The sequence below is a fragment of the Geotrypetes seraphini genome, chromosome 7, assembly GCF_902459505.1.
Source record: "Geotrypetes seraphini chromosome 7, aGeoSer1.1, whole genome shotgun sequence".
Classification (NCBI taxonomy): Eukaryota; Metazoa; Chordata; class Amphibia; order Gymnophiona; family Dermophiidae; genus Geotrypetes; species Geotrypetes seraphini.
Window position 1 is genome coordinate 153,633,026 of NC_047090.1, and position 22,871 is coordinate 153,655,896.

Consider the following 22,871-nt stretch of genomic DNA (forward strand, 5'->3'; position numbering starts at 1 on the left):
TGCTTAAGAGAGCCGCGGACCAGGGGGGTTTTGCCAGGTGCAGGTAGAAGGGAGAGGGCCAGATGCAGGACTCGTGGGTGAGGGAGCAGAAGAGAGAGAGAAAGAGAGAGGGGAGGGAAACAAAAGGAAATATTTCATACTGGGCTGGATCGGAGTGGAGGGAAGGTGGAAAGATTCTGGCTACCGGGTGCAGTAACAAAAGAAAAGGGGGGAAAGCTGAAAATGGAGATAGTGACACAAAGAAGAGAAAGAGTAAGCAGGACCTACTGAATAAGGATAGAGATACAGAGGGGACATGAAGAGGAGGTGAAATAGAGACATATAAGTAATGCTGAAAAAGTGTGTGGGGGGGGAGATAAAGACATTGAAAGGGCAAATGGTGAACATGGGGTAAAGACAAGGACAGAGACAAATGAAGATTCTGAAAAAGTGGTGAGATAGGGATATAGGTGAGATGGACACAAAGAAGGGTGATGCTGGAAAATAGGTGGAATGGTAATTCTGACAAACACAGAAGGGAAATGCTGGATCAAGGAGAGATGGGGCTCAGGCTGGATGGAATGAGGAGAAATGCCTTGTTGGCCCGGAACTTCCTCTCCTACGTCAGAATTGACATCAGGGAGCGGAATGCTGGTCAGCGCGACGCTTCTGCAGGGAAAGCTTGGGACAGTGGTGGCTTGGGGGCTATTCCCCGATGGCGGTGGCAGCAAACCGAGTGGCTTGGGGGAGGGCACGGAGAAAGAAAGAAAGGGGGCAGACAGGGAGACAGAAAGAAAAAGTTGGGGGAGAGAATGAGGTCTGGAGGAGAGGAAACATACAGGAGGCTGAAAGAAAGGAAGAAAGATGGATGCACAGTCAGTAGAAGAAAGTGCAACCAGAGACTCATGAAATCACCAAACAGCAAAGGTAGGAAAAATGATTTTATTTTCAATTAATGATCAAAATGTGTCTGTTTTGAGAATTTATATCTGCTGTCTATATTTTGCACTATGGCTCCCTTTTACTAAACCGCAATATCGTTTTTTAGCGCAGGGAGCCTATGAGCATTGAGAGCAGCGCGAGGCATTCAGCGTAACTCCCTGTGCTAAAACCTACTATTGTGGTTTAGTAAAAAGGGAGGGGGTGTATTTGTCTATTTTTGTATTTTGTTACCGAGGTGACATTGCATAGAGTCATCTGCCGTGACCTCTTTGAAAAAACCGGGAATATGAATAATTAACATTTTCTCTGCCTTTCATTGTGCTTTGTGGGTTTTTTTAAATTTTATTGTTTGTAGATCATTTTGACTTAGTCATTATAAAGTAGCTCGCAAGCCCATAAAGTGTGGGCACCCCTGCTCTTACTCTGGGGCACCAGACCTCCCTCACGGCACACACACGGCAAATGGAAGAAAGAGGAGAATTTTTGGTCGTAGGGAGGAAGGTACAGAATGTGATAGGGAAGAAAAAGATGAGAGTGAGAAATGTGGCAAGGGAACAATGGGACAGATTGAAAGGGATGCAAGAGGGAGGAATATTGGACAGTGGTGAAGGGAATGGAGGGAGAGATGTGGCATAGTGTTGGAGAGGGGTGATAGAAGGAGAAATGTTGGGCATGGGGCTGGTGGGCAGGCACGAAAGATGAGAAAGAGATAAATGCTGGACCATGGTAGGGGGAACCAATGGACAGCAACAGAAGAATTTACAGAAGATGGGAAAGCGGAAAAAAGAAACTGGGACCAACTTTATGGAAAAATAAGTCTCCAGACAACGAAGGTAAAAAACGGAATTTATTGACTAAAATATGTTAGCTTTGGGAAATGTATATGGCAGATGTCTTTGTTTTGTGTTCAAAAGAAAAGGAAATGCATTTCTGGTTTTATTTCTACAGTGTTGAAGTACTTGTTGACCCTTGCTGTGACTGGTGGGGATCCCCAAGCACCGCCAGCAGAGGACCTCCTCTAGAGATGGCCAGAACTCCCCTCCACCAAGCGCAGCAGTCGCTGGCAGCATCCATGAGCCACTGAGGTGCCAGCATCTGTGACTCAGGGATGCTACTGCTGCCTGCCAAGCTTGGCAAAAGGGACCCCCGGCCAACTGCAAAGGAAGTCCTCAGCTGACAGTTTGTGGGTTCTCATCAGCTGAGTATTTATATTTTATATTTACATTAGAGGTTCTGGTAGAAACCCATTTACAAAGTATGTATTCTTCCCAATTAATATTTCCAAATTAATAAAGTCTCTGTGCTTATTTGTAAATGGGTCTCTACCAGAGCCTTTAATTCAGTAGCATAATTAAATAAAATAACTATTTCTGAAGTTTATAGGGAAGGATGGTGACGGAGGGGATTCCTCGCGGGGACGGATGGGGACGGAGGGGATTCCTCGCGTGGACGGGTGGGGACGGAGGGATTCCTCAAGGGATGGGTGGGGACGGAGAGATTCCTCACGGGGACGGGTGGGGACGGAGGGATTCCTCACGGGGACGGGTGGGATTTTGGCGGGGACGGGTGGGATTTCTGTCCCCGCGCAACTCTCTATACTCTACTACAAATGCTCCTCATTTGGATGATCCAATTTTGTTTAAGCTTATCAATAAGGGTATTATTAACCTAGAACGGGCTTTGCGAGTGGCTAAGTGGTCTTTTCACTTGAATCCCTCGCGGGAGGCTCGAGAATGCTATTTGTCTACCCAGGAGGCCTTGAATTCGTTACTTCACTCCCGTTCCCAACGTTGGCTGGCTTTTCACAAGCACCGTTTTCAACGTTTCGGCAACAAACCTGGGCGTCTCATGGCCCGTTTGGTCAAAGTTGAGACTGCTAGGAAACCAATCTTGTCTCTCCGAACCCCAAGTGGGGGGGGGGGTAGTGACCAAAACGGCTGACATTTCCGGAATACTTTTTGACTTCTTTAGCCAGTTATATGCTGCCCCCGATGATGCTTCCCCGGACTTATTGATGGATTACCTTCAGTCATCTGGCCTTCCTCATTTGCCGGAAGATGTAGTTTCTTCTCTCAATAGCCCCTTTCGGGCGGCTGAATTAGAATCTGCTATTAAAGCCCTCCATTCTGATAGAGCCCCAGGCCCGGACGGCTTTTCGGGTGACTTTTACCGTCTCCTCTCTCCTCATCTATGTGGCCCTTTGTTGGCCTATTTTAACGCTGCTGTTGCTCAGGGCTCCTTTCCTCGTTATGCTAATGAGGCCATTATCTCTCTATTGTTGAAGCCTGGCAAGGAGGCTGACTCTCCGGGATCCTATCGTCCCATCTCTTTGATTAATGTGGACCTCAAGCTTTTTGCCCGTATGTTAGCTGATCGTCTTGCTCCACTTCTTCCTGAGCTTATTCATGAGGATCAGGTTGGGTTTGTTCGGGGGCGTCAATCGGTTTGTAATGTCCGTAAGGTTCTTTTTGCTCTAGCCCATTGTCATTCACACCAGATTCCGGCTCTGTTTGTCAGTCTTGATGCCTCTAAGGCATTTGATAGTGTCCATTGGTCTTTCTTGTTTCGCTCCCTAGAGCATGTTGGGTTGAGGGGTTTTTACCTTGCTGCTATACGTTCTCTTTATTCTAATCCACGGGCCTTGCTTCTCATCAACGGGACCCGCACGGATTCTTTCCCCATTCTTCGTGGTACCCGGCAGGGTTGCCCCCGTTCCCCCTTGTTGTTTCTTCTCTCTTTGGAGCCTTTGCTGTGTACTCTTCGGGGATTCGCGGCAGTGCGGGGCCTTTGTGTTGATGGGATTGAGTTGAAGACGTTAGCATTTGCGGATGATTTGTTTTTGATTCTTACTAGACCGGAAGATTCTTTACCGACAGCGTTGGAGCTCATCTCTGAATTTGGCTTTTATTCTGGTCTGTCTCTTAATCTGGATAAATCTTTGGCTTTGCCTTTCCCGCCTGAGCTGCGATCCAGGTGGAGGGGTGTCTTTCCTCTTCGTTGGGCGGACTCTACCTTGAAATACATGGGAGTCTTTATCCCTCAGGATTTGTCTAATCTCTATCGCTTGAACGTAGAGCCGCTGTTCTCAGCTCTTCAGAATAAATTGCAACTCTGGGGCACTCTCCCCTTTTCCCTTGTAGGTCGGGTGCATCTTTATAACATGCTCATTGTCCCCTGCTGGTTATATATCTTTCAGGTCCTTCCTCTTTATTTGTCTTTCTGGGATGAGAACCGACTGGTACGCTTGGTACAGAGCTTCCTTTGGTCTGGGAAGCGAACTCGTCTGCCTTATCGGCGGGCTTCAGCTCCATGGTATAGGGGCGGACTGGGTTTATTGAACCTCCATATTTTGACTGTTGGTTGTGGCATGTGCCACATTAATGATTTTTTTAGGGGTACTTCAGCATTTACTAACACTCCTTTGGAACTTTTCTGTTTTCGCTCTACTCACTTTAGTGCCTATTTTCACTCTCTTCCTTCTCTTGTGCCTGAATCTCTTTCTACAAAGGTGCTCCATGGTCCCCTACGGAAGGATTGGCGCTGGGTTTGTAAATTTCATGCTCTTTCTGCTTCTGTCACTCTCTTTCTACCTATCCGCTTTAATAGTTCCTTCCTACCAGGGATTGATGGGCCGAGTTTTGCTCGGTGGGAAACAAGGGGAATTCGCTACATATTTCACTTGGTTGATGATAATGGCAAAATCAAACCTTTTGCACAGTTGCAAGAGGAGTTTGGCCTCCCGTCCACTGATTATTTTGCTTATATGCAAATTCATCATTATATTTCTTCTTTATCCTCTGGGTCTTTGAATGCCTCTTGTCATGAGTCACTTTCCACAGCTTTCACCATTGGTTCTCAACTTCCTGTCCCCCTTAAATTCCATCATCGCCAATTGACGGATGAGTCCCCTTTGTTTGACCATTCCACCTTGAGGGAGGCTTGGGCACGTGATCTTGCTGTTGATTTGCCAGATGATGTGCTTTTGCAAGCTGTCCGTAGGTTGCCAGCCTTTCATAAATATACTACTTTTTGGGAACAACACTATAAGTTGGTTTTTCGTTTGTACATCTCTCCGAAGAGGGCTTATCTATCCCGCCTTCGTGAATCTGCAGCTTGTCCCAGATGCCAAGCTCCAGAGGCGGGCTTGGGACACATATTTTGGACTTGCCCTCATGTTCAAGCTTTTTGGAATGCTATTTTTGTCTTTGTGGAGCGCATTTGGAAAATTGTCATTCGCCGCTCTCCTTTGCTGTTGTTTGGCACTGTTCCTCATTATTTCCCCCAAGTGCGGGGAGCTGCGGCTTTCCTTAAATGGACTGTTTTGGTGGCTCTGAAATGTATTTTGCTCCACTGGCTTGAAGACACTGCTCCTGATTACTCTCTTTGGCGCTGTCGGATGATTACCTTCTTGATGTGGGAGCGAAGGGATGTGTTGGACCTTTATTCTCTGTCAGGCCGGGTCTTCCATCGCACTTGGGAACCATTTTGGACGACAATGACCCCGCTGGCCAGAAGCCGCTTATTGAACTGTTGAATCTTACACCTGATTTATCTGATCTTTGTATACTTTTCTTTAGACGAGATGTATTTGGAAGGAGGACCCTGGGGGGGGGGGTTCTTTATTTTGGGGAGGGTTGTGTTGGGCAGGGTTTCTTGGGAATTGAGCTTGGTTTTGTTCTTACAAAAACTTTTTGAGCTTGTCTATTTTCGGCATGTTTCTTGTTTGTTGGTTTTGTTGTGCTCAATAAAATATATTTGACTAAAATAAAATGCGCAGATGACACTAAACTCTGTAGCAGGATTAAAACTATAGGGGAATGTGATGAACTACAAAGAGACCTGACAACATTGGAAGAGTGGGCGAACAAATGGCAGATGAGCTTCAATATAGAGAAATGCAAGGTCATGCATATAGGGAAAAAGAACCTGATGTTCAGCTACAAAATGGAGGGGGCTGGTACTGGGGGAAAGTAACCTTGAAAAGGACTTGGGAGTTTTGGTGGATACAACAATGAAACCAACGGCGCAATGTGCGGCAGCTTCGAAGAAACAGAATGTTGGGTATTATCAAGAAGGGTATTGCAACAAGAACGAAGGAAGTCATCCTACCGCTGTATCGGGCGATGGTGCGCCCGCACCTGGAGTACTGTGTCCAATATTGGTCGCCATACCTTATAAAGGATATGGCGATACTTGAGAGGGTCCAGAGGAGAGCGACACGAATGATTAAGGGTATGGAGAACCTTTCATACGCTGAGAGGTTAGAGAGGCTGGGGCTCTTCACCCTGGAGAAGCGGAGACTCAGAGGTGACATGATAGCGACTTACAAGATTATGAAAGGTATAGAGAGGGTGGAGAGGGACAGATTCTTCAGCGTACGAGGAACTACAAAAATAAGAGGGCACTCAGAGAAATTGAAAGGGGACAGATTTAGAATCAATGCCAGAAAATTCTTCTTCATTCAGAGGGTGGTGGATACCTGGAATGCGCTCCCGGAAGATGTAATAGGACAGACTACATTAAGGGGTTTCAAAGAGGGATTAGATAAATTCCTGAAAGATAAGGTGATTGAGGGCTACAGATAAAGGAGGACAAAGGAGCAAAAAGGGCAAAGATAAGAGGGAAGAGGGTTTTTAGGATATAAGAAAGTAGGAATCCAAGGGTTAGACAAAAGATCACTTACAGGTCATGGACCTGATGGGCCGCCGCGGGAGCGGACTGCTGGGCTCGATGGACCCTTGGTCTGACCCAGCGGAGGCAAATTCTTATGTTCTTATGCATAAACTGCCTCCATTATATGCAAATTTCTTTCATGCATATTTATTGTGGAGATCTTGAAAACCTGATTAGCAAGGGGGTACTCCAGGACCGAGTTGCGAAACACTGTCCTAAGCTATGTTCCTACCTCTCCCTGAAGCCTATTGGCTGGCTAAGGAAAGTCTGACCAATGGGCTAACAGGAGAAGCAGAGATCAGTAGTAATGTAGGCCAAACAGGCTTCTTGTTTTTGATATACCATAGAAAAGTAGAAAAATGCAGGAAATGTAATGAGGAGCTGATGGGAGCAAGGGAAGGAAAAGAAGAGCTGAGAGAGGGTGAGAGTGTGGAGGAGTGTGAGAGTGTGAGGAGTGTGAGAGAGATGCAGGCAGAGAGGTTGGGAGAGGGAATGAAAGCTGTTAAAGAGGGTACTGGCTAGGAGATATAATACTGCTGTGAGGTCCTGGGGGGTAACTAAAAAGAAGAAAGAGAGGCTGATAGGGTAGGGTTAGGGTTACCAGATTTTCTGGAACTACAATCCAGACCCATGGATCTGACCCCAGACCCACCCAGTTCCACAAGGCCCCAACCAGTTCCACCCAAGCCATGCGCTGTTCCAGCCCCAGCACCACCACCTCAACCTGTTCATTTGTCGAGAAGACATCAGTGCATGCGCTGGTGTGAAGCGATGACATCACATGCATATGCACATGCGTGTGACATCACCAGTGTGTTGCATCTGCACATGCGCAGATGCTGTCCCGTCACTTGAGCATGGGAAGCCGCGCACTCATGAAGCTCAAGGTGTGAAAAATAACAAAAAATGCAAAATGGCGCTAACGTAAAGTTACCAAAGTAATTTTATTGTGTTTATCTTCAATCATGAAACCAAAAGAATAAAGCATAATTGCATTAGCAGTTACGTTAGCGGGAGATCGTTATAGTTGCCAAAATGCTGGCCTTCTGATAACGAGCTCAGCTCAATATTTCGAAACACTCTCATTATATACCTTTGGCTCAGTCTGACATCATCAGTTTGACAGCCAATCAAACTAACAGAGGAGGTGTTTAAAAGTTAGACAAAGAAATTCCTCTATGTTTAAAAGTTTCAGAAATTACATTTGTTTGTTTACATTCATTTCTGAATATACATTAACATTTTATAACATTTCCAATATTCCTTTGTCATTCTTAAAACTTATTTCAGACAATTTGTCTATGTATCAAACAAGCTGCTGAAAAGTTCTAAACCTGCTTTCGTGTTACCTACAAATAGTGCTGAAAATTAGTCAGCCTGCTTGTCATTACAATAAAGGAGAAGGAGGACGAGAAGGAGGGGCTGTTTTCCCCCTCTCCCTGCTAGAGACTGTTACAGAATCAGATTTCATTGATCTGCACACAGAAGCCTTCCTGTGTTAGAGACTGGAACAGCAGTCTCTGACTTTAAGTTAGCCATTTCTGGATGTTGTGTCTTCCATTTCATTTTTAATACCACTTCTTTCATATCCACACATTCAAACTTGCTTGGGCCCAAGCATTCATAATTTTCATTCATATCTCGGCCATTCATATTTCATAAATGTTATATCTCAGTTTAGGATACGTAATCCAATATACTTTTCCTACCCAGCCTAAGGCACATCTGGTATCAATTAACACCACGATGCTGAGAAGCGGGAAAACTAAACAAAAGACATGGAAAAAACTGAACACAAAATGGATTCCAAAGACACAAGAACCCAAAATGGAGTCCTTGTATATCCTGGTTTCCTTCATGATTTGGCCTAATAGCAAAGTACATAAAAAGAATATTATTATACTTTCCCTTATATTAATCTGTAGTGTGTTTTTCTGGCCTTGACTGCATCCATATTCAGATTTTTATTCACCCGTTTTTCATACGCTTCTATTTGGGCGTGGCCTTAACTAACACATATGCTTGTATCTAACTAGAGTTACCCAGAATCATACAAAAAAAACCAGGCCCTTTTGTAGAAAAATTCTACAAAATACTGCACTATCATATCCTGATGTCCATTCCATTACCGTCCCATAAACATCACCCCCTATTGGCCACAAGCCACTATTCCTCACACTCCTAGCTGGAAGCTTTACAAAACCTGGACAAAGTGCCGGGTTTTGAAAATCTGTCCTCTAAAAGGAGGACATGTCCGGGGAAATTTAGATATCTGGTAACCCTCTTTTTGAGGACTCTTGTCAGCAGTCTGGGTGGTCTTTAAAATTTACAACTTTTGTCCAGGGAAACCAAACATCTACACTCACGCATCTTTCTTGAGACCTGCTCCTTCCCCCCACTGCGCACCTTTCTGGAGTCCTCCTCCCTCTACCACACCTCCGCACACCTATCTGAAGCCCTCCTCCCTCTCCTCCGTGGGATCTTGTGCTTGGTCATCCAGCACTGCTGTAACTCTTTGCAGCGTGAGTGAAGTAAACACACTGCCATCATCGACCCAGAAGCTTTCTCTCTGCAGAGGAAAAGCTTCCGGATCAATGAAGGCAGCGTGGTTTACTTCACTCATTCACGATGCCGATGGCATCATTTTTACAGTAGCACTGAATAAGCAAGCACCAGATCCCGGGGGTGGTAAGAATTATGCTGGACTGCAGGGATGGGGAGGAAAGGGAAAGAAAGATGCCCTAGACCTGCAGTGGAAGAAAGGGAAGGGGCAGAGAGAGATACCATACCATGGGAGGAGAGGAAGAGAAGGAGGGAGTTGTCAGACCACTGGATGGGGAAGGGGGGGATAAGAAGAGAGAGATATCAGACCAGGAAAAGGAAGGAGGAGGGAGGGATTCTTGATTAAAGCAGGGGGAGGGGAAGGGAAAGACAGAGAGATACCAGATCACAAAAGGGGGAGAAGGGAAAGGAAGGAGAGAGATCCCAGACCATAGGCGTGAGAAAGAGGGGAGACAGATGTCAGACCACAGGAAAGGTAAAGAGAAGGAGAAGATGGTATACAGGGATGGAGGGGTGGGGAAGGAGAAAGCAATGGAGGAGATAATGCATAGGGATGGGAGGAGTGAGGAAAGTAAGAAAATGGAAGAAATGCTGTTTATGGATAGATGGGAATAGGGGAGAAGAAAAAGGGAGAAGATGGTATACATGGAAAGATGGGAAGGGAAGACATAGAAAAGTAGATAGATTTGAGGAGGAAGCAGAAAAATGGAAGAAAGTTGAATGTTAAAAGTTAATGCCAAAGATGGATGTAAACTTAGTCAAAAATGCTAAGGCAGGGTACTTCCTGTAAACAACAAGGAGATAAGAGAGGGGTCACGTGATGCAGCCTACCTAGTTGGACGCAGGGACTGAGAGCTCCCGCTCCACTGCCCGACATCGGCGATTACGTCCGCTATTTCCCGCTCCCTTCGATGTGGCTCCTGCTCCAGCTGGTCGGGTAACCTCCCTGCGCCGCGGGGACACCTTCGGGGGGTGACGGTTGAGCCGGGTATGCCCATAAGAGCGGCCCGAAGAGTTCGGGACAAGCGTCTGCCTGCGGCTCCCAAGATGGCGACAGAGCATGCTGCCTTTACGATCCCGGCCGGGGACTGGATAGCGGACATCACTAAGTCCGTCTCGGCAGCGCTAGCGGATCGGCTGAACAAACTGCAGTCGGCTGTGGACGAGGTAAATGAGAAATTTGATTCCCACAGCCGACGTCTGCTAGAGGTGGAGCAGCGAGTGTCCGATCAGGAGGACACGTGCACGGGCCTGGCTGCACAAATGGCGGAGCTCCGGAAGACCACCCAGGCACTGGAAGACAAACTAGAGGAACAGGAGAATCGCAGCCGCCGCAATAACCTGCGGCTCGTTGGGCTCCCAGAGACGGTGGGGGATCAGGACTTGTACAACATCTTTTCTGTCTGGCTCCCTGCTACCTTGGGTCTGCCCGCGGAGGCGACACGTTATGGCTGTGAAAGAGCCCACCGCATCGGAGCCAAGCCCGCAGACGGGAGGAGAGTACGCTCTGCCATTGCCCGCTATAACAACTGGAGGGAGAAAGAGCTGATCCTACAGGCCTACCGTAAGAAGGGGTCTCTGGACTATGAGGGCTCCAGGGTGCTGGTCTTCAACGACTACTCCGTGCGGGTTGCAGCTCAACGCAAGCTTCTGTCCCCATTCTGCACAGATCTACACAATCGAGGGGTGCGCTTCTCATTGGTGTTTCCGGCAAAGTTGAGAGTATGGCATGCTGGAGTAACCCACACCGCGTCTACAGTTGAGGAAGCCCGGGCACTGTTGGCGCGACTGCCCGCCTGAGTTGACCAAGGGGGCCGTTTGATTCTGATTTCTTCTCATGCTTCGGAGGGGTTCCTCTGGGGTCTGCTTGAGTTCTGGGTGCCATGGTGTGCCTTCTGCGGGCCTTGGTGGTGTGGGACCGTCACTTCGCCTTGCAAGTACCGGTTGAGTCTGCCTGACTGTTTTTCCTCGTGACTGGCATCTGGAGAGACCTAGGATTCTTGTTCCGGTGGGACCCGCTTGAATTCTGAGCTTTGCCATCTCTGCTTTGGTCCCTGGACTTGAACTTACACCTGCTTCTCTTTGAACCTTCTCCACTCTTCCGCTGATTTGTCCGGACTTGCTGACTGGGGGGAACGGGAGTGGATGGGGGGAGGGGGCGGGAGGTCTCTGAGTAGGCTGGGGGGGATCTGATTTTGGGTTTGTGTGCCGTAGGGGTGCGCTTGCTTTGGGAGGTTGGGGAGAGGGGTGGTGGGTTGGTGGGCTGGATGCGAGGAGATTGCGTGTGGGTGTGTATGTGTGTATGGGGGATGTTCGGGGGTACTGCAGGGGGGAGGGGGAGGGCTCATCGGGAGAAGACACTGCGACACTACCTTCTGGGAGAGGCAGAGCTCGGCTGGGAGGCTAGGCTTGCTCCCCTACTTTCTGAATCTGCTGAGTTGTCACCTGAGCGGCCTGATGACCCGGGATGAGCCACACTCTTTGCTGAGGGGGGGAGGGAGATGGAGCTTCCCTCCTTTGTTTCTTGCTTCTTCTTTCCTTTTTCTCTTTCTCCAGTGTCTTTCTGCTTTGGTTTCCTTCTGTCTTCTTTCTCTATGGCGGACTTGACAGTGGTCTCGTTTAATGTGAATGGTATCCACTCCCCCATTAAGAGGTCTCGTCTTCTGACTGGCCTGCGAAAGGCGGGGGCGGACATAGTTTATCTGCAGGAGACCCATCTCACTCAGAGCGAACATGCCAAATTGAGGAAAACCTGGGTTGGGGAAGTCTACTCCTCCGCGTTTAGTGGGAGGCAGCGTGGGGTGGCGATTCTGCTGCATAAGAGGCTGCCATTTACGCTGCATAAACAAATCACTGATCGGGATGGGAGATACATCATAGTTCTGGGGGAGGTCTGGGGCCTGAAAGTGATCCTTTGTAATTTATATGCTCCGAATGTTTACTGCCACAAATTTTTTTCTAAAATCCTATCCTTAGTGTCCACATATCCTGAGTACCAAGTGATCCTGGGGGGTGATTTCAATATCACGGCGGCTCCGGGGGTGGACTGCAAGCCTCCGAGGGCTCGAATGGGGGATCATGACGACAAGGGTGTGGGTTTTCTGATGCACAATTTAGCTCTTATTGATGTGTGGCGTGCCTTACACCCTTTTGACTCTGAGTTCACTTTTTACTCCCATGTTCACCAGGTTTATGCCAGGTTGGATTATTTTCTTCTTGATAAACGCTTGTTCTCCTGGGTTCATAAAGCTGAGATTCTTGAGAACACGCTTTCTGACCACGCGATGGTGAGACTCACCCTGACTCTATCCAGGGGTCGACAAGCGTCCTCCTGGAAATTGTCCCCGCACTTGTACTGTGATCCCGAGTTTCGCACTTTCTTACGGGCAAGATGGGTAGATTATCAGGCTACTAATGCTACTCCGGAGGTGGGGCCGGTGTCCTTTTGGTATGCTTCCAAGGCGGGTATGAGGGGCCACATTATAGCCTACACGGCTGCTAAGCGACGGGAACGAGAGGGGGAGCTTTTGACTCTTACTCAGCAACTACATGGGTTCCGTAGGGCGCATATAGCCACTTTATCTGAGGCGGACCGTCTAGCCTATCAGGGGGTGAGGAAGAAGATAGAGGCCCTGCTTGTTCAACGCGCAGAACAATCTCTCTTCTACCAAAGGTATAATCTCTATCGATGGGGCGGTAAGGCGGGGAAACTTCTTGCTAATTTGGTGAGGCCCTTCAAAAAACGGCAAATTATCACGGCTATTCGAGATGCCCAGGGGACTCGGCATGAGGGGGAGACGCAGATCGCTGCTCAGTTTGTCCAGTATTACGAAGCTCTCTATGGGCGCCGGCCGCTGGACAGGGATGCCTTGGAGGCTTTCTTTCGGGGCCTTCAAGTTCCTCGGTTGGATGATGCCCAGGCCACTTCTCTTAGTCAGCCGATTACTATGGAGGAGGTGAGGGCCGCCGTTAAAACTCTCACACTCACCAAGGCGCCGGGGCCGGATGGGTTTGGGCCGGAATACTATAGGATTCTGCCTGATCTGATTGCGCAGCCCCTGTGCGAGATGTATAATACGGTGGCAGCGGCGGGCGGCGCATTCCCGGATAACATGGCCCATGTGGTCCTGATCCCCAAGCCTGGCAAGGATCCGGATCTGGTGGGTTCCTTTCGGCCTATCTCCCTCTTGGACCAGGACATTAAACTTTTGGCTATGATATTGGCGCACCGGTTGAATCGTTATCTTCCGGCCCTGATTCACGCGGACCAAGTTGGTTTTGTCCCGGGACGCTATGCCTCTATGAATTTGATGAAAGTCTTGGGGGCCATCTATGCCCGGTCAGGGAAGGGAGGGTTAGAGGCAGTGGCGGGTCTGGACATGGAAAAGGCATTTGACAGTATCTCCTGGGACTATCTTTTTTGGGTTATGGGACGGGGGGGTTTCCAGGGGTGGTTTTTGGCCTGGGTGTCTGCTTTATACACTAATCCTAGGGCGCGCCTTCTGATTAATGGGGGACTCACCAAGGATTTTGGGTTGCAGCGGGGTACCCGTCAGGGTTGTCCTCTGTCCCCGCTCCTTTTTCTCCTGGCTATTGAACCGTTGGCTGCTAAAATAAGGCAAGATGGGGGGATTCGGGGGATTCAGATAGGGGGTCAGGAATGTAAAATTAGCCTTTTCGCTGATGACATCCTGCTGTATTTCGACCAGGTCACCCCCCATTTGTCTAGAGCTCTAGATGTCGTTCGGGCATTTGGAGCCTTGTCCGGTCTGCAAGTCAACTGTAGCAAGTCGGAGCTTTTGTTGCTGGGCGGGGGCCCCCCCGGTGTCATGGCACGCCTTATTACCTATCCCCCCTACCACTAAGCCTATGCGTTATCTGGGCATTTTTCTTAGCACGGACTTAGCTACGCTTTATAAAGTCAATGTCCAGCGACCCTTGGAGGCCATTGGGAAGTTATGTCGGTCCTGGCAGGACTTGCCGCTGGGCATTTTGGGGCGGGTGGCCCTGGTTAAGATGGTTTTGCTACCAAAAATCTTATACCCTTTGCAGACTATGCCGCTCTGGCTCCACCGCCGGGACGAGTTCTCGTTTAAAGCAGCTATCTCGCGGTTTATATGGAGAGCTAGGGCTCCGCGGATAGGGATGCTTAAACTCACCCTAGATAAATGTTTAGGCGGTCTTAGCCTTCCAGATCTTCGGATGTATAATGTGGCTGCGCTTTTTCGGTGGATTCATGAAGGGTATACCGGGCACACTCGATACTCCCCGGGGGAGTGGATGGAGGGCTGGTGTTCTCCTTTTCATTTTATCAATCTCCTTCACTCCCAACCAGACCTGGCGCGGCGGTCCCAGACAAGTCTTAGCTTTCTTCGTCCGTTCAGGATGGCGTGGCGGTGGTGGCGGCGTAGACAGGGTTTGCCTGGGGAGATCTCCCCCTTTGTGCGTTTTGAGGGCAATTCTCAATTTCTGCCCGGTTGGGGTCGATCGGTGTTTCGTGATTGGACGGCCCGGGGTTGTGTGAGTATGGACCAACTGTTAGAGTTGAGTCCTGAGGGATTCCCTTCCTTTCAACAGCTTAGGGAGCGGTGGGATCTCCCCTCCCGATATTTCTTCTCTTACTTACAACTTCGACATTATTGGGAAGCGGAACGGAGAGGCCGGGAGGGGGCTTGGGTTAGGGGGAGCCTGGACACCCTTTTTGCGGGGACCCCTGAGACTGCTAACACTCTGGCTTACTGGTATCGTTTGTTGAAATCGTCCATTTCCTTGTCTGTGCTTGCCCCGTTACGCTCTCGGTGGGAGCAGGAGTTGGGGTTGAGTCTTCCTGAGCCACATTTTTTGACTTGTTTCAAGACTCTTTACACCTACACTAAGTCCGCTGACTTTCAGGAGCTTCAGTTTAAGATCCTTCACCGGGCATACTTTACCAAGCAGCGGGGGGCCCGTTTGGGGCTTTGGGATAGTGCCCTATGCGTAAAGTGTCACACTCAGGCTGGAACTTACCTTCATTCCTTCTTGGAGTGTCCCAAGCTGCGTATTTGGGGGGAAGCACTCCCTCTTCTGGAGCGCGTAGTGGGCCGCACTGTGGAGTGGGACTATGGGTTCCTCCTTCTGGGGCTGCAGCATTCCCTCCGGGATCAGGGGTTTCATGTCCCTCAGTGTCGTTTCTTTTATAATGTTATCCTTCTTGTTAAAAAGTTGATCTTGACTTATTGGATGTCGGAGGATTCGCCTCCGGCGTCTCGGTGGCGGAGTAGACTTCTGGAGATGGCCCGCTTTGAGGTACGGTCTTATGCTAGATCGCCGTACCGGGATACGAGACAGTATGTTCGCTTGTGGGAGCAACTGCAGGAGTTGGTAGCGGCTTGAGGGGTGCTTGAGGCGAGGGGGCGTACTGACAGGTCCGCACTTTCTGCTCTCTTCTTCTTGTCTTCTTTTCTTTTCTTCTCTCTTTCCTTTTCTTTCTTTTACTCATTTCTTCTTCTTTTCGTCCCTCTTCTCTCTCTTCCTCCCCTTTGCTTGCTTTCTATTCTTTTCGGTGGTCTGTATGATCTTGCTTCTGGTGGTGCCCTGGGGGTGGGTTGGAGGGGGTTGTTATGTATGGGAGCCTGTTCTGAGATATGGTTTGACTGTAGGTGTGAGTGGGTGAGTGTGTGCAGGGATTGGTCCCGGTTGGGGACCACTACATAAAATAGTGGAAGGTTGTGACGCTGGATCTTTCTATTTTTGTATTTTCCTGGTTGGCTGAGCCTTCCCTGGGACTACTGTGCCCTGCCCCATAGAGCATTTTCGTTTCTGCTGTGTATTTGGGGGGGGGGGGGCTGTGACCGGGGATGTTGCTGTTGTACTTATTGTTCTGATTGCCTTTCTGGGCCCTTTGGCTGTATTTCTATTTCAGTTTTGTATTCTGCCTGAGTCTGGTTGTAACCTTTTTCACTTTCAATAAACATAAGTTTAAAAAAAAAAAAAAAAAAACAAGGAGATAAGAAACGGTATACTTCTAGAGTGTATACCAATTAATACTTATGAGATACAACCTCTCTTCTATCAATTTCAAATAATCAATTTGAACCAGTATTTGATTGATACTGCTCTTCATACGCTCAGAGATATGAAGCTCTAATGGGAAGTGGTTGCCTCCCTTGCGGAGCTCACCGTCTAGTCATAGCATATAGTGTAGTATTTCACTCAATTTCTGCAACATATTTCATCAGTGGCAAACAGGCAGGTGCGAGTTTCTCGCTTCCTGCCTTGTCTCGCGCCGCTCTGTGAATGGCTCTCCCAGTTCTCGGCTTTCTCCCCAGTGCTCCAACTCTGCCACTGCCTGGGGAGAAAGCCGGATAGAAGGGCAGGAGGCTGAAAGCTCCTACCCTACAGCGCTGGACCGCCCGTACCGCTAGAGAAATAAAGGTAGGGGAGGGGGGGTTAGTTAGTATTCGCTGTATAAGATTCACCCTTATTTCCACCCACTTTTTTAGGGGGAAATAGTGCGTCTTATAGAGCTAAAAATACGGTACATGTGAACTGAGTCGAGCTCCACTGGAAGATGACCCAGTATATAAACCAAAGATTAAATTAGATTAGAAATCTTATGTTTTCAGATGTACTTTCTGGGACACCAGACTGCTCAGTGGTATAAATTAATATCTGGATATTTGAATAAGAAACCAAAAACTGATTTACGGGACATTTGGAGCATTGAGATAAAGCATCAAATTACTGCATCTCAATGGCCACAAATTTGGGTTTGGAGAATGAGGTGTACAGTGTCTGAATCTATGAAACAAACTTGGATTTTTCTGTTATATAAAGCATTTTGGACCCAGGTTCGTTTACAGAAGTTAGATAGCTCTAAGTCTAATAGATGCTGGCACTGTCATCTCAAAGCTGGGACATTAGATCATTTGCTATTCTATTGTCCATTGATACTTGCTTTTTGGAAATCAATATGGGGTCTAATAAATTGTATGTTGGAAAATCCAGTGGCATTATCATATGATACGGTGCTGTTTGGCATGTCAATGAGGGCTAAGAGCCAAATATCATCTAATAATAACAGGCTTCTACTTATTATGACAAGGGTTGCCTTATAACAAATTACGAATAATTGGAAAAACTGGGAGAGGCTGAATTACAGTTTCTGGTGGAACTCTTTATGTCACATCTATAAAATGGAAAGGATAATAGCCACACAGCAGGGGAATTTTAGAAAATTTCTGAATATTTGGGAGCCATTAACAATATTGTAATGATTGAATATTATTTTTCCCCTTAAATATGCATGTCTAAGGTGGGCGGAGGGGGGAATGGTATTTTGGTCTGATTAGTAAGGTAAGGTATATGGGAATGGGGATTATTATATGTTTTCTTGAATTTAAAGACTGTTATTGATTTGGGGTGGGATAAATTCTGATATGGATTTTAACAGAATAATAAGTGTTGTATCTGAGTTTAAAATGTTATATATGCTGTTACACTTATTGTAAGTTTTTTAAAAATGAATAAAGAATTTAAAAAAATCAAAAGAAATCAATTTTTGCCTTAATATTTTTAATTGGGAACCCCAAGAAGTTAAACTTAGTATGTACAGTACTACAACATTGGAGACATAAAAACAGAAAAGAATACAAAGACATTTGTTATGCACATTTCCCAAAGTTAACATATTCCATATAAGAATAGCCATACTGGGTTTCTATCGGAGAGAGAAAGAGATAATGGTTACTGCGGATGGGCAGACTAGATGGGCCATTTGGCCTTTATCTGCCATCATGTTTCTATGTTTCAATGGTTCATCTAGTCCAGTATCCCATTTCCACAGTGGTCAATCCAGGTAACAAACACCTGGCAGAAACCCAAATTATAACAACATTCCATGCTACTGATCTCAGGACAAGCAGTGGCTTCTCCCATGTCTGTCTCAATAGCATACTTTTCCTCCAGGAACTTGTCTAAACCTTGTTTAAATCCAGCTACACTAACCACAGTTACCACAACCTCTGAGAACTTGTTCCATTTCAAACATTCAGAATAAAATGCTTTTTTCCTAGCTTTATTGTCTAGACATTTTATTTTGCCATCATGTTGGTTCCAGTTTCTCTTTTCTGCCATCCTGTCTGTCTGCTAATTCTTCTTGAAGTAGCTGCTGTTCATTTGGCTTTTTTTCTCTCTCCTGTCTATTACCTCACTACACCAGCCTTTTTGGTCTGTATTCAGCATGTTTTACATGTAAAAATCCTTAATAGCTTTACATTTACTTACAGAAAAATAGACTTTTGAAAAAGTTCCATTAAATTTCAGTTCCATAGGCTGACTTTGGTTGATATCAGTGGAATAATTGTCTGGCCAAGGTGATGGAATCGAAGCACTGGGAAAACCAAGATCCCAGTATGTGTTAAATGTTTTCAATAAATCTTTGGCTAAGCAGCTGCAATTGTATATCACAGCACCAAGTTCTTTCACCTGAGGAAACACCAAGACAAGTCATAAATACATGTAAAATGTCATGGAGGTTTGTTTAATCACCCTGGGCCTGTCATAATAAATTATAAAATCAATAAGAATTACCCCTCCCCCCCTTTTACTAAACCGCAGTAGAGGTTTCTACCACGGCCCGGAACACTAATGCTCTGACGCTGCTCTGACACTTATAGAATTCCTATGAGTGTCGGAGCATTAAGCACCCCAGGCCACAATAGAAACCTCTACCGCAATTTAGTAAAGAGGGCCTAAATTAATAGTTGCTTTGGAAGAGGAGAGGATCCGAATGCTTAAAGTTCATTATATAGCATGTTCCATAGTCTACCTGAGTAAGTGACCGCCAATCCATGTTGGCACTCCCAATGTATATGTGTTTCAAATCCACAATCCAAAATTTAGTGTGTAAAACACCACGTGTCAATTTTCCAAAATTTATTCTTCTGATATGAGCACCTACAAAAGATATAATCATGATTAGTGGCTAGTGTTTTTCATGTGGACTTTATATTCGAGAATGGCCAAAAAAGATAGACATACTAAGGGCCAAAATGTCTAGATAAGTCAATTAAAAAAAAAAGATAGATGTCTTGCAGTTTTGAAAATGAACATTTTCTCTTCTGGATTTCTGGACATCTTTCTCAAAACATCCAAACTCAGACTTAGACATCCTACTGAAAATGCCTCTCCATGTATTTCCCCTCCCCCTACGTCCTGGAATGCATGCTTCTATCCTATCAAATAAATTGTAGTTCCTTTCTTATGTTACTTTTATTTTAGATTGTACACTGCCTTGCTGTTTCCCTACAGTTAATCACAAATCAATCAATCAATCAGTACAGGGGCAGAGCTGTTCTGTGATAACCTTGGAATTTTCAAAGTAATGATAGGACCTAAAACACATTAAACAACCAGACTTGTATAAGATCACAGAAAGACAAGCCTGGAAGTGGCCTTAAGAAGTCAGTCAGTCTATCACCTTCCAACATGCTCATCACAATTCATTACCATCACAATAACAATAACAACCAAAATGTAAAACATGACAAATACAGAATCATGCTTTGAAATAGTAACATACCTTTGTTTTTCAGAACTTCAAGATCTGTAGACTTGTTAACCATTGATGGTTGGCTTGTTGCAACATACAGTGAGACATTTTTCATAAGTAAAGTTTCAAACTCCTTCAAAATCTCTTCTCCCTGAAATATATCTTATCATACTAGTAAGATGAAAACAAGGAACAAATGTATACTTATTTATAACAGTGATAAACATATCTCTCCATGTCCATGAGACCTCAGAAATGTTTTAAATATATTGTGATTCCAGACAGAGGCCACCAGGTCCAGAATGACCCCCCATCCCACATGGGTTCCATTATAAAACCCTCAGGAAAATAAAACATTACATATCTCTGTAGAAATGAGAATATAAGAATAACAGTAGTCTTTACTAATGTCCATAGTATAAGAAATAAGGATCTAGGGACTGTGATGGAAGAGGCTGATGGATTTTGTGGCATCTCCCATTGTCTTCAAATTCAAGCCAAAAACGCATTTTTTTGAAATTGGGTTTATGCCCTGTCCTCCCATTTTGGAAATCACCCATATCTGTTGCCATTTCCTCTTTAGTCCCCTACCTCTAGTCCCCTATATTTCCTCACCTATGTAACATGTATAAGCCTTTATCCTAGGTCCATCTTAATTGGATTGTAAGCTTTTTCAAGCAAGAATTGTCTCTTGCATGTTTGTTGTACAGCGCTGCATACATCTGATAGAGCTTTATAAATAACGAACAGTAGTAGGGAGATGTGATTCACAGAGAACCATGACTGGTTATATCGGGTTATAATCTATTAAGGAAAGTAAGGATATGATAGGGAGAAATGGAGGAGTGTTTATTTGTTAAAGAGAATATTAAAGCAACAGACTTACAGGACTTATGGAGCAAGGAAGAGGCGCTGTGGGATAAGCTGGAAGGAGGAAATGGATAACCTGTTTACATTGGTGTGATATACAGCCCTCCTTTACAGGAAGAAGTGGACTGAGATTTAATTGAGGACATTCACAGAGAAAATACTACTAATAAATGATTTCAATATGCTGGATGTTGATTGGGACATCTCTGTTGGGGGTTGTCTAGAAATAAGGAGAACCTGGATTCTTTATAGGGAGAACTGTTCCAGCAATGGAACCCATGCGGGATAGGGCCATTTTGGACTCGGTGCTTATGAATAGTGAAAGTATTCCTGATGTTATAGGGGGTGAACATCTGGGATCCAGTGATCACTGGATGGTGTGGTTTAATATTTAAGACATTGAAACAGAGAAGAAGAAAATCCCCACAGAATACAAGTAAAACCAGAGCAGAGAGAGCCAAAAATGGAGAATTGAATCACAGGTGCAGATATGGAGTAACTTTATTAATTGGCTGACCCGAAACAGCCGTGTTTTGACACAGTGCTGGGTATCCAAGGTTGTTATCACAAAGTTGACATATGCTGTGTTCAGTGTCCCAAGTAACAAATAATGCCTCATTTTGCACTGAGAGCAACATTCCTCAAAGTACCACACTATTTTAGTGCTTAGAAATTTGGGGGCTACTATTTATCACCTGAAAATTGTAAATATGGCATAAATCAACTTTGTGTCATGGCAATGATCCCTGATGCAGTTAATATTAAGACATACATAGAAAGGGTTTATTCAAAAGTGAAGGTTCTAACCTTCACAAGAACCAACTTTGTCAAGATAGAGGAATGTCTAAAATAGTTTTTAGCTGGATGGGAACAGCTTGTGGAAGAAGAAAAGCTGCGGGTAAAACTGAAAGGAGCTATTTTAAGGGCAACAAACCTTTTTGTTAGGAAAGAAAATATATGTAAGAGGAAAAGAAGATGCCTTAGAGGAAAAGAAGATGCCTTGGTTCTCCAAGTAATATCTGAAAAGGTAAGGAACAAGAAGTTGGCCTTCATAAACTATTGGAGGTCACAGAAAGTGGAAGACAGGCAACAATATCTGGAAAATCTAAGAAAAGCTGGTAAAGAAATCAGGAAAGCAAATATGCAAACAGAAGAATAAAACAGGCAATATGGTAAAATTGGCAAACAACACTTTTTGGATATGTTCGTGATAGGAGTAGGTACAAATTGTGATAGGAGTAGGTACAAAAGACTGTGTTAGCTAAAGTTGGACAAAGTGACGAGGTAGAATAGGATATATCTGAAGGAAGTGAAAAAACTTAGGAATTTTCTCATGGTTCCACTATCTGACTTTATCAGTACTTCTTTACAGTCTGGCACAGTCCCAGAGGACTGGAAAAAGACAGATGTGGTTCCGGGATAGGTCCCAAAGTGATGGGCTGGGTCAAGAACTGGTTGAGTAGAAGGTGACAGAGGGTAGTAATCAATGGAGATCGCTTTGAGGAAAGGGATGTTACCAGTGGTGTGCCTCAAAGTTCTGCTCTTGGGCCTGTTCTTTGATGCCCCTGAATAAGACTGGTGAGACCTCATTTAGAATATTTTTACAATTCTGGAGTCTGCACCTTCAAAAAGATATAAAAAGGATGGATTCAGTCCAGAGGAAGGCTACTAAAATGGTGTGTGGTCTTTGTCATAAGGTGTATGAGGACAGACTTAAAAATCTCAATCTATAATTGTTATCATTATTGATTTTATTTTGTACTTTTCTCTAAGGAAGAAGTCCATTGCCCTGACGCAGCTGTAATAGCGAAATGCCGGCTAGCTCTTGTCGGCAAGAACAGGACTGGGCAGAGATAGCACAAATAGAAAACAGAATCCCGATCCAGATAAGTTGTTTTGCATGAAGTTTTTTTTTGAATGATCAAGACAGCTATTATGAATGTTTGAATAGCTGACATAAAGATAAATTGATTCTCATCACAAGTAATTAGGTCGGAATAGGAGGTTTTTGAGCCAGTGAGGTTTTTACCCTTTCTATTATGTCTGCTTAAAACAAATATCAGCAGCATATGGGGTTCTGAGGCTCTTTTCCTCCGAAGTGAATTAATTTTGAAGCAGATCAAAGTACAGAAGATTCTTCACAATTCAAAAATATAAAAAGAAATAAACTGATTATAGAGGGGTATTGACAGTGAACCCCAATATTTACCTATCTCCATTGAAAATATTGGCCATTTAAACACACTCTCTGTTTTCTGTCTTTCAACCAGTTCTTACTTAAAAATAAACTGAGCAGTCTCAGTGTGGGCTAAAA

General features: G+C 45.5%; 1 protein-coding gene across 1 annotated transcript in view; it reads right to left on the bottom strand.

Moving 5' to 3' along the window:
• PLD4 (phospholipase D family member 4) overlaps positions 1 to 22,871 on the bottom strand; it is a 95,125-nt gene that overhangs the window by 44,212 nt on the left and 28,042 nt on the right. Inside the window, exons 5-7 of the mRNA XM_033953033.1 lie at positions 19,718 to 19,838; positions 18,965 to 19,092; positions 18,421 to 18,621 (exon numbers count right to left, since the gene is read on the bottom strand). Of these exons, the coding sequence (XP_033808924.1) occupies positions 18,421 to 18,621; positions 18,965 to 19,092; positions 19,718 to 19,838 (450 nt within the window). The remainder of the gene's footprint in view (positions 1 to 18,420; positions 18,622 to 18,964; positions 19,093 to 19,717; positions 19,839 to 22,871) is intronic.